Source organism: Manacus candei, unplaced genomic scaffold, assembly GCF_025592945.1.
Source record: "Manacus candei isolate 608988 ecotype Guabito, Panama unplaced genomic scaffold, ASM2559294v1 h1tg000009l, whole genome shotgun sequence".
Classification (NCBI taxonomy): Eukaryota; Metazoa; Chordata; class Aves; order Passeriformes; family Pipridae; genus Manacus; species Manacus candei.
The window spans coordinates 1,333,017-1,345,631 of NW_026138057.1; the positions used below are offsets into that span (position 1 = coordinate 1,333,017).

The 12,615-nt window shown below is 44.8% G+C and overlaps 1 protein-coding gene across 1 annotated transcript in view; it reads left to right on the plus strand.

Moving 5' to 3' along the window:
- The first annotated feature begins 2,653 nt into the window (after positions 1 to 2,653).
- Positions 2,654 to 12,615, plus strand: part of SLC17A6 (solute carrier family 17 member 6) — a 29,386-nt gene continuing 19,424 nt past the window's right edge. The window contains exons 1-3 of the mRNA XM_051776421.1: positions 2,654 to 2,925; positions 5,854 to 6,106; positions 7,342 to 7,460. Coding sequence (XP_051632381.1) covers positions 2,840 to 2,925; positions 5,854 to 6,106; positions 7,342 to 7,460 — 458 coding nt within the window. The 5' untranslated portion in view covers positions 2,654 to 2,839. The remainder of the gene's footprint in view (positions 2,926 to 5,853; positions 6,107 to 7,341; positions 7,461 to 12,615) is intronic.

The window sequence follows — 12,615 nt, forward strand, 5'->3', positions numbered from 1 at the left end:
CCAGAGTAATCTGCAGCATCCTGCACCACACCATATCATCCCCCAGATATTCTTAGAGCCTTTTCAGAGCTGCATTTTTTACTGGGCAGCTTTGGGCTGAATCTCCTCTTTCCCCCAGTCAATACCTTTAGCAGTGATTATCTGGGCTAGAATGTTCTGCATAACTTCCTATTTCCACTGGCACCAGTGGAAAGAGCTCACAATGATTTCACTGAAGTTTGAATTAGTTCTTCCGTGAGTGAAGTCTGTCTGTGACAGGTATTTATTATAAAAATAATTATTGATCATTTTAGTTACTGTTATGTGTTGTTTCTTTTAGAAATGGCTCATTCTACCAAGGTTAAGTACTTAATATATTATGTTAAAAAAGCTTACAAGACTGTACATATATTGTAATACTAATGAGATTCGCTCTCTACTGCTCTTATTAGTGCCTCATGTGAAACCAAAACAGCTGAGCTTGATCAGGGTGTGACTCAGTAACGTCTGGATAGAACATTGGATAGACATAAAATTCCTATTTCAGATAGCTACAGCAGCAGCTTAGTCACTGTAGGATTTTACTGTACCAGGGTTGTTTGCTCTTTTGCATATTTTATCCAATTAAGGACTAACTAATTCTCCTCTAGCAAGAGCCTACAGGAATGTCTCACCTGGACTTTCAGACCATTTTTGTGTGATGTGATATGATAACTTATTTATCTTTCCCAAATCAATCACCATTTATTTCTTAAATGCCATTATTTTTCTAATAATTATTGCTGCTACTTAGTGGCCGTAGCATCAGTGCTGAGCTTTCTAAAAAAGAGGCCAGAGCTCCCTGCAGAGTGTGTTTAGATAAACAAGGCACCCTTGCCCTGCAGGCTTTACAGTCTCAAATTCCAGCTCAGAAAAGAGCTCAGTACCTTTCTGAAAGGCTTGAGTTACAGAATCCAATCCCATTTCGTCCATCCCTGCAAAACAATATTCTGTTCCCGCTGCCTCTCAGAAAAATCTATTAATATGGGTTTCCTTTGAGCATCTGCAATGGCACACTGGAGCCATGAAACACTGGGAAGACGGGATTATATAACTGTGCAGCTTTTCTTCTTCTGGGAAAAATCCCTTTCAGATTTGTGATGGCAGTGAAGATGCTGTAAACCACATTCAGTGCCTGCCATGATTTATAAATCAGGTCTGTGATATGATGGTAATTAGCAACATTTCAATTACCTATTGTTTTAATTTATTTTCTATTTGTAGTTCTTTTACAACTTTGAAAGGAAACATCGAAATTCTACATGGATCAGTCATCGGGGGAATTTCAATATTAAAATAGTTGGTCTTGCATAGATGTGCTTTGACGCTGTAAAGCTTCATTAACCCTCCAGCAGAGGGCAACATGTGAAAAAAATATTTATGTGAATCCAAAGAGCAGTTGCTTTTAGGCTATTGCAGCTACAACACACCTTTTCATCAAGGAATCTTACTTTGAAAATACACCATTTACGTTTAGTCACCAACTGGGCAAGTGGAGGATCTTAATGATTTTAGAAGGATTTGTTTAGAGCACAAGTTAGAATTTTTAAGTAACACAGGAACTTTAACAGGAAACCTAAGAGAAATATAATGGTTACGACTTAAAAAAGAAATACCACGTTTTGAATCTTCATTTTGCTTCGATGTGATAAAAGGTGGAAAATTACGTTCATTGCAGTGCTGTAAATACCACAAATCACGGCTGAGCGTCACACTGGCCTGCTCAGAGGCATGACAACAGAGGGCACGAAAGAGATGGAAAACATTAAATGCTTGAGAGAAAGCGGTCTTAACACGGATTCTTAACATGACACAGAGTAAGCTGTGCGGGTAAACATGGACACAGAGGATAAACACACCCCTGCAATGGGTGTTATCTGTTCACAAGCGCTGCAGCGGCATTGTTTGCAGCTGTGCCCCGTTTCGCCGGGAAGCGGGACTGGCTGCTCCTTCCTCCCGCACCGGCAGCACCCGCGGGTCGGCGGCACCGCGCCGGGACGGAGCCCGAGGGCGCGGCCCCCGCGGCTGATGGGGGAGCCGCCCCGGGCGGAGGGCGAGGCTCCCGCGGGGCTGACGGCGGGACCCCCCGAGCTGAGGGTGCGGCCGGTCCGTGCCGAGGGTGGGTCGGTCCGTGCCGAGGGTGGGCCGGTCCGTGCCGAGGGTGCGGCCGGTCCGTGCCGAGGGTGCGGCCGGTCCGTGCCGAGGGTGTGGCCGGTCCGTGCCGAGGGTGTGGCCGGTCCGTGCCGAGGGTGGGCCGGTCCGTGCCGAGGGCGCGGCGCTGGCCGCGGTGCTGAAGCGCCGACTGGCCCCGGGAGCCGCCGCGCCGGTGGCAGCGGCAGCGCGGACGCGCCGGGGCTCCGCGCATCCCGTGGGCTTCTCCCGCCGCTCCCGGGACTCGGCCCCGCGTGTGCCCGCGGCGGCTCCGCGCACCCCGCCCCCGCCGAGCCCGCACCGCCGCCGAGCGCTCCGCACAGCCCCCGCTCCGTCCCCTCCCAGCCGGGCACGGCTCTGCCTCCGCCCGCCGCCCCCGGGCCCTGCGGGGCCGGGGAGACCCTGTGAGACCCTGTGAGCGCTCCCGGCGCCCCCGCGCTGCCTGCGGCGCGCTCCGGCTCCGCGCACACGGGCGCGCTCCCTCGCCCCCCCGGCTCCCCCCGCTCACACACGCGCGCACGCTGCCTCGCAGTCCGCCTTCTCCCCGAGCCGCACCGATAGCCGCCGAATGAGGGAGAAAAGTTGAGGGATTAAAGCAATATGAAACATCGTTGCTCGTAGCGGTGCCCTCCACAGAGCAGAGCAGAATCCAGCGAGCATCCCCGCAGGAATGGAGTCGGTAAAACAAAGGATTTTGACCCCCGGCAAGGAGGGATTGAAGAATTTTGCTGGTAAATCGCTGGGTCAACTCTACAGGTAAGACTGAGATCTCTTAAAGGACTCTACTTCCTAGAGAAAATTGGAAGTTTTTCTTAACTGCCCGCTGCTGAAGGAGGTCGAATGGTTCGGGGAGGTTAGGGTGGGAGCTGCTGAGATACTGCTGGATATAATCTGGATCCAGGAAACTAGTGCTGAAGCTGCTCAATATGGCACCCTCGTAACTTCTCTATCTGATTCGTAGATGGTGTCAGTAAATATGTAGCGAAAGATTACCCCATCTTTCTCCCACAAAAACAGGATCCCATCTTGAAATCATAATCAGGAGGGGGTAGCAACCTGTATTTTTCTTCTGTCTCAATTTTGCAATGCGGTCACAGGGTCTTTCCCCCTGCACTTAACAAAGCTTAAAACAAAAACAATTCTGGTTTTGATTAATATTGTCTTTTGTGTAATTCGTCGTCAGAGGAAGATGGAGATATATAAATAATTGATATCTGAACGATTTTTTTCCTCCTGAAGCTGAAACATATAGAAGAACGTGTTTAATTATTTATCCATCTGCCTTGAGAAGCATCTGCTTGTCCTATAAGCGATACAGAACTGCAATTGCTAAACTCAAAAGCATCACTGCTGTATGTTTCTGTGTGTAAAGAACACTTCTACCGTCTTCGAGCCCTGTGCACCCAGATAACCAAGCCCAAATTCTTGCATACCCAAGATGTGTATGCACTAAAGTTCACACAAGTGCTCCGTCCAATCTGGTGACTTTGGTGACCTCCAGAACGTTTGAGAATAGTCTGCGAAATTCCAATATATTTTCAATTGTACCGTCTGCTAGAAATTACCCCGAAGTGTTGCTTTTTGTTTGTTTGCTTTGGTGTTGCTTCTTTTCTTTTTTTCCGAATTACAGTTGTAAGGTAACTGCGGATTTGTCTGCCCAGGGTAGGTCACGTAAAAGTCTTTTTTTCCATACCTATGCGGCAGTGCTGGGCACAGGCACAAGGCTGTTCCACAGCATGAGTCACAACTTCTGCTGCCATTTTAAGGAAAGGGGACATACCAATGAAGTGATAAAGACAAGATGAAGATTTCAATTTTCGCAGGAAGCGTACCAGTAAGAAAAGCCAAACGCAAAATTAGAGTCATCAACAACACAACGAATTACCTGCAGTTATTGGTCATGTTTAAGTCATTTTCAATGGGAGAAAAATAATATTTTTTAAAAGGATAATCCAGAATAACTGCTGCAATATAATTAAGGAAATAAACCTCTTTTTTGTCTTTTCGTCCTAAAAGAGTCCACAACATATAAATAAAACGGTTATTTCTACTGCTTTTTATATAGTCACATGGTGAATAATTGAGAAACGGTGTTTGTATTTTCCAGCAAAACTCCGTTTCAATTCACACCTCTATTAACAAACGCGCGATTTTCTAATCTTTTTCAGTGCAGGGGAATTAAGTACTTTGTTTCCGATTCTTAGAATTAAAACACTTTTCTTGTCCCTTACGCATTGATTTCCAGTTCTTCCCGAAGACAAGGCACCCATTCAGGGAGAAAAGACTTCTACATTATCCTTTATCCGCACGAACGAATTTTTAACATAAAACCACGGTGGTTTATTTTATTCACAACTTTAAAACACTTCTTAGTGCCGCGGTTTTTAAGCATGGAAATACTTCATCCAAAAAAAAAAAAAAAAAGGAAAAAATCAGGAGAATTTCAGCTGAATAGCTTTCGGAGAAAATCCCTGTATTTCCCCCAAAACACGGGTAATCTTTTGAGCCTTATTCTGCTAATCGTTACTGCCCCATCAACCGGATGAATTAACCTGAAAGAGATGCTCCTCCGAGGAGAATTTCTGACTTGAGGAAACACTCCTAGAGCAGAGGTGAGGGCAGCGGTAGGAGAGTCCAGAGTGTCGGGAAATGGTCGCATATTTTGTTCTCAAGACGATATAATTGGTTAGTTTTCCCGTCTTTAAAAAATCTCAGTGACTACAGAGGAAGATTTAGGGATTCAGCGTGGGACATTTGCTTGATAAACCTGATTTTTCTTAATACCGACACAGCGTTTTAAAAGCTTTTCCACCAAAAAAAGAAAAGTTCCGAATCACCTTTCATGGTATTTTTTCTGTTGATTCGAAATAGCTACAAATAACTATTTCTCTTCAGATTCCTGCAGATTGTTTTCTAGGAGACAGGGTTTTCACGTAAAACCTAAAACCAAGCGAGCGGAGGCAGTGAGACAGGGCTTAAAGCTGCTCTGGGTTGAACCTGCTAAGGGATCGCACGCTCGCAACGTGTAGCTGAGCAGCTGAGATCTTCGGGAAAGCCTTCTCCGGAGATGCCCGTTCTCTGAAGACGGTCATGTTTTCTTTCACTGCATGTGACAGCCATTTTGCAAATCTAAAATAAGTAGCAGTATCGCCCTCTCCTCCTTCTCCTCCTCCTTCCCCACCCCTCAGCTCCCCCTCCCTTTCTGTTAACATTTCTTTTGTTCCCAGACCTTAAGCGAGATGCGCACCAAGATCATCCCCCTTGGTGTTTCTAATACGGCAAGGAGGGAATAAAAAACTCAAAAAGACCGTCTCTGTTTCCACACTACGAGCCTTGGGTTGCCCAACATGGCGCCTCTGCAGTGGTTACAGATGATGTCTTCTTGGTGCGTCCTACATATTTAAGCAGAAGTCTTTAATGATAGATGAGCGATTCTCAGCTAGAGCTCCTCCCTGGGCTGCTGCGGCGGGGTGGCGGGGGGAGTTGGGGATGACTAATCGTGACTCCCACAGGTCATTGCTAAAGAACAGTTGAAGGTGAATGGAAAACAAGGAATAAATCCTCAAACCACCCCAAACCGAGCCAAAGGAGCGGGGGGAGCGGTCAGTTTAAGCCTTCCAGCTATCCGAAATGGTTGTGCCTTCAGGCGGCCGGGGCTTGATTTTCCCTTCTTGTGTCGGGCAGAGTCCTAGAGAAGAGGCAGAAGCCCGGGGACACCATCGAGCTGACGGAAGATGGGAAGCCCATGGAAGTGCACGAAAAGAAAGCCCCGCTGTGCGACTGTACCTGCTTCGGGCTGCCCCGGAGGTACATCATTGCCATCATGAGTGGACTGGGTTTCTGCATTTCCTTCGGAATCCGATGTAACTTGGGAGTGGCCATCGTGGATATGGTCAATAACAGCACCATACACCGAGGAGGAAAAATTATTAAAGAGGTGGGAACCCTTCCCTCGTTAATCCCATGTCCTCCCAGTACAGCTCCCAGGTCACGCACCTCAGCGCAGGCGGGACGGGCTCCTGATGCTCTCACGGCATTTCTCGAGCCCCGACGCTCCCCGGTCCCGGGGCGAGCGGCCCCCTCGCCCTGCCCGGCCCGGCCACTGCCCTTCGTAGGACGGAAATCCCGTTCTTGAAGCAGAAACATTTCCTACCAATTATTTCTATTATTTCCTTTCGATTCCCAGCCCCAGTTTGCGGTGCTAATTTGCGGACACTTCACCCCCCACTCCTCCCTTTTCCATACAACCTTGAAAAACGCAGATATCTCGTAAAATAAACGTAGGGGAAGGAGGGCGTCGAATAAGGAGCTGCCAGCGGGTGCCCCGCGCAGTAAAGGAGGCGGGAAGGTTTGGCAGGAAGGTTTGAAAACACCAGGGTGAATTTGCTTTGATAAAAGGCGTTAAACGATAAAAGCCGTTTTTAAGCGAGTTATAATGTGGAGAGGAAGAGGCGAACGATGAATAGAGATGAGTGTTGAACATACAAGTCGAGAGGCAAACCCCTCACGGCTTGCTCCCTGCACAGGCAAGAGGTAAGTGCGGGCAGGGATGCCGGGCCACGCCTCTGGCCCCCGGACGGCGCAGGGCTGTGTCTGTGAGCCGAGGGTCCCAGACACGGTCCCGGGTCCCCGGGTCTGCCCTGTCCGGGGTTCCCAACACGGTCCCGGGTCGGCGGGTCTACCCTGTCCGGGGGTCCGGCGGTCCCGGGTCCCCACGTAGGGGGTCCCAGGTCCCCGGGTGTCTGAGCTCGGGGGTCCGGCGGTCCCAGGTCCCCAGGTAGGGGGTCCCGGGTCCCCGGGTGTCTGAGCTCGGGGGTCCCGCGGTCCCAGGTCCCCGGGTCTGCCCTGCCCGGGGCTCCCGCAGGAGGCCCGTGCCTCGGTCGAGCATCTCGGGGCACACGGGGCTCCGGTCACTCAGGGAGACCTTGCCCCTCTCGTGTCCCTGGGAGGCACGGGCGGTGCTGCTTCCATCGCTGTTATTGGTTTTGTTTTGCCGTTTATTCATCCGGCGGGCGGGCGGAGCGCGGAGGGCAGAGCCCGGCGCCGACACCGGCATCAGAACCCCCTCAATTGCCCCGTGTGAAGCTGCTGCGGGTGAAAGCTCTAAAGTGGCACAATTACAGCCTTCCTCCTCTCTTTATCTCCTTCTCTCCCGGTCCCTCGCGTTGGAAGAAAGCGAAGTTTAACTGGGATCCCGAAACAGTTGGCATGATCCACGGCTCCTTTTTCTGGGGATACATAATCACCCAGATCCCCGGCGGGTACATCTCATCCCGGCTGGCAGCGAACAGGTAACAGCGCCTCAAAAAAGGAAGGACCGCCTGTACGCGACCCGCGAACGCGGCTGTGACGGTGCATTGCTCACCCTCCTCCGAACTACCCTCAGGTTTTGCGGGGGGGTATCCCAGGCTGGTCTTCTTTTCCTTTAAACAGTCGCTTGGGAGGTTGTGGCAATGATACTCTAACAACACGTATTCAGAGACAAATTCAAAGATTCATTATTTCATTAAAGCTTGAGAGATTTTTTTTTTTTTTCCCCGTGACTGAACAGAAGAATTTTATGATTTTTTTTTTTTTAATGGAAAGGAAAACCATCAGCGGGAATTTTTCATTAGCGCGCAAATGAATTTAGAATGGTCGAAAAACATGTTTCAATGAGACTTCCACAGTGAAAAGAAAGTGCAGATGGTCCAGGGACTTAAGGACTCGTTTCTATGGTGTCTGGCAATTTTTCAAGCACCCAGGGTGCGATTCTACCTGTTAATTAGATCCACTGAGTATTGGAGACACATGAGGCTTTCACATCCGCGCTTAATGCCACAGGGCTCATCGTTAGCAGGAGCAAAGGTCCTAGTGCCACTCTTCAAACCAGTACCGTACTAAGTGCAAATGGATCCTAAACTCAGCAATATATACCTTTAACTCCTCTCAGGAGTGGGTAACATCAAAGGCAGGGCTGGATGGCCAGAAAGGCTTTGCCTGTCGAACAAGCTGACTTGAGTATGAAAGAGAGAGGAGCTACTGCAGAAATGCTCTCCTCAAGGTATATACCTTTTAGACAGACCCACACTAGAAATGATGAGTATTTATGAACGGAGAGATGTTCTGTAACTGAGAAGACACTAAAATCCCACACTTTAGGGCAGATAAATCAAAATATAACATTTTTTAAATTGAGGTATCCATGTCTCTGTTTACAAGTGCCATCTTTCTGATAATGATTTAGAAATGTAAAGGTTATTTGAAATAACAATTAACAGCCATTTAAAAGATTACCTTTTCTTCCTCTTTTGATCATTTTTGCATCTACACAGTCTGTAACTCCTCAGGATTAACTGGAATATTGCTTGAGTAAAGGCTGCAGAATTTGACCCAGAGAATCAAAAAACATCAGTAATTGAACCAATTCAGATTTAAAGTGATGCAACTACAAAGATTTGCAAGACAATGGCAAGGACATTGCCAAGAAAACTCAGCAGTAGAAACACACAAGCTGGCATATGTGAATGAAATCTTCCTCCTCTTCACAAACATTTACATTTATGGCAGCAAATGAGGACTAGTCCTAGTTAAGCTGCGTGTATTTTAGTTACTACTCCTGTGGAAGTACTTCATAGCTCAGGTGTATTGAGTCATTCCCAGAATATTAATCTCTCTGCCTGTGTATTCTACAGGGAGCCCAGGTATTCACCCTGGTCATCACATGGTGTGATGAAACCAGCCATTTTGGGAATATGTATGAGTGCTGATAAACTTGTGGGTACAGAAAGGGCCAGACAGTCTGATGGTATATTAAATATAAAGTAGCATCAGAGAGTGGTTCCCTATTCTGGAAATCAGTCACACTGAGAGGAATCTTAAGCCATGTAGGACTAGAAACACATCACAAGCTTCCAACATGATGCTCTACTAAGGAAACTGGTGTAACCCTAGGATATTTATTTTTCTTTATTTAGTGCAATGAGTTTATTCGGGTCAATGACATAGACTTAGGATTGCTGTGGTCAATTTGGACACGTGTATATTAATATGAGTGTTGAAAAATTAGAGATTGATTTAGAGATCTTTAATTGCTTCAGAAAGGATAGTGTAAAATGATGCTTAGTGAAAGAAATAGGAAGAATTATGTATTTAGGATATTAGCCTATAAAAAAGATTACTAGGAGGCAATCTGATTACTAAGTATGCACAGAATTCCACTGAAAAAAAAATGCTGGGTATAAGGGTATGCTTTAGTCCTCTGGAAAGCTAGAACAAGAATCAGCTAAAAAGCTTAAATATTAACAATACTGACTACCTACCACTAGTCCAGCCAGAGAAATGATGGTAGATTCTTTTTCACTGGGTTTTAAATTCCTATATTGGAAGTTATATTTTAGCTGTTGTGAAATATTCACAGTAGAGGGATAATTGAACAAAATATAAGCCATAATCAAGTGTTAAGGGTTAATGCCATAGTGAATTTCAGGCTAGGTGGCCCTATAACTGAGCACATTTTGTTTTTAAGCTAGAAATATAATAATTTTATTCAAATTATTAATCCCTTTTCCACATTCATGCTACTGCAGCTGTCTCTGAATAAACTTCCTGCTGTGCTGTCACACACATATGGAAAGGTGTGAAACTGCACTGGTTTTTACCACCTCATCTCAAGATAATTTAAATGTCATTATATTTTAAGCTTCTGATACACCCTTTAAACTTCTGGTACACTCTTTAAATATTCTTTATGTTGGAAACCTATAAAAAAGCCCTTTCCCTACCAAAAACATTACCAAGATGCTCTGGCAGTATTTCCTCACTGATGTCCTAAGTGAACAGTTAAATATTTACTGTAAATCAGGAAAAATTCTTTGAAATTAATAGGGTATTTTTAGATTACACAACAGGAAATTAATTCACAGTTTTGTAGTTAAATATTTAAAATAGAAATGCAGGTTTTGACTGTATGTGCCAAACACTCTTTCAAAAATAGGTCTGCAATAATCAGAGACTTTTTTTTTTATAAAACAAAGCTGAGTGACCATTTTAGCTCATCTGTGTGTACTCAAACATTAGAACTTTCTTACACAAAGAAACACAAAGGGCAGAACAGAGTGACAATTTTTAAAATATTAAAGCCACCTTACAATTCTAGGGTAATATTTCCTATTTCTGTGAAAACTCAAATCCTGGCACTATTCACATTAAAAATTGGAACTACATAACGATATTACATTTCTCTACAATGCAATTATCTCTCATCTGTGTTGAACTCTTTGTCATTGTCATTCTAATCTGAATGAAAATATACAAATCAGCCTTTCACTTCAAATCCACCTTTGTTTTTCGAATGCCATTCTTCTTGTTATTAAGGGCTAAATCCTTCTTCCCAGCAAGTAATCCAACAGGATTATTTGCATGAATAAACTGAATATTTCAGACAACTGTCTGTCAGTGCATCTTGTCTCAGAGTCCCACAGATTTTCACTGAAACTGTCAGTGAAATCAGAACACTTCTCTGTAATTCAGCCTTAATGACAACAAGCATAGGGATGTAAGGTAAAGGACTGGGTTAGAAATACAAGTAGAAAGATTTCCTACAAGTTTACATCTTTACGTTTTTCTGTTTTCAAAGCAGAAATTGTTCCATTCCTTTAGCAGGAAGACACACTGTGAGTTTTCTGATTTGCAAACAATTATTAATTCACAGAACGAGCAGGGGATCTGTGGATGTTTAGACAAGAGCCAGCCTCTGAACTTCTGAGAACATGAGCTGACCTTGCACTGAGGGAGAAGCCCCTGAGGATGCACTTTGCCATCCACACCTTTCATGTTCAGTTCAAAATCCTGCAGGTTGAACTGGGCTCTGATCCCAGGCACTGGTGCTGGGCTCGTCTGTCTCCAGGCAAAGAAGCCAGTGTTGCACAAAAAAGCCCAAGATGATTTTGTCACCCTACTGCATTGCAGGTTCTTTGAAGTACCAGTCACTACAAGAGGGGGACTGGAGAAGCTGGTGGCTGGTACTGCTGCTCCCTCTGCCATATGGCTCAGGCTCCTTCCATTTTTCTGTCACGAATGATGAAGCTGTTTTCGCAACTTAATGATGCAACAAGGGATTTAGATGGGGGTTTTGGCTGATAAAAGGGGGCCTCAGATGTGTGACAAAAATTAATAATGTACCCAAGCCCTTATTAAACTAGATTAGGTGGCGGGAGGTCGACTTCTACATATTAATGCTTCATGAAGGGCTTATAATAGGATTTAGTATGAAGAGCACAGAGACACTTCCCCCTCCTCCCTTATACACATATGAATGAAAATAACCTGTTTTATCACGATTTAAAAAAGCCAAATAAAGCTGTTATACTACAGCTTCTGGCCACAGACTATTACTAAATAGGATTGGGTTTAGGCGATTCTGTCATGAAGCACGTTCACCCTAAGACAGTGTTTGGGAATAAGTGTTCCTCTCTAATGGCAAAGGTAGATTATTCTCTCTGTTTTGCTGGGCAGCTGAGTTCGTCTACCACTCTAATATTCATGGCATAATCCCAGCTTTGTTAGCCCTATGCCATGTCATGCAAATTAAGGGCCCAAATCAGAAAAAAACCACTACATTCTGTCAATCATTTATGAAGCCATAAATTGTCAGGGCCAGCATTTCACAGGAATATGTTTACAGTAGAGGGGTCAACAGGGTCATCAGGAAACTAGCCTGTACTAGATAAAAGTCAGAATGATTATATATGTCACTGAATAGCTAAGCAGGGTCTCCCCATACTGGGTTCATTTCCAGTCCATTAATACAGAAACATAAATAAAAGCTATCTTAAGAAGGGTTATCAGTGTGATTGCAGATTGAAAAGACAACTAGACTAAGACAAAAAGGAGTATTTAGGTTACAAAGGAGAGGACCAACTGACATGATAGGTATATAATTTAAAAAAATATCAGTATAGGTAATGTAAATATTCAAAATGAGTGGCAAGTCACAGTTTGTAGGTGAACATGGAGAACAGCTGAAAAAATTAAAAAAAAAAGTCAGCTGTATTACTGAGCAAAAATAATCTTTCCAGAGTCAGTAAGAGCACTGTTTGTTTATATTGACATAAATTGGGAGCAAGTAAGCCATCATTAATAGTGTTTAATTTTTATCTTCCAAGGCACCTAAGGCAAGAACATTATAGGGGAAAATACTATTTTCTCTGTTACTGAGAAGCAGCTGTATAACTCTACATTGACAAACATGGAATTTTGCAACTACTTGAATTAAGAATGGCAGTAATCCTCAAGATACTAAATGCAGAGAACTAGATTTATTATGACTAATTATTTCAGGACTAAATATAAAAAAATTCAGAATTTGGCCCTGATTGTTCAGATATAACTGCAAGAGTAGTGTTATGTCTGAAATTTGGACTTATTTTTGCATTCTATCCTCCAGTGATCCAAGTCCCTTAAATC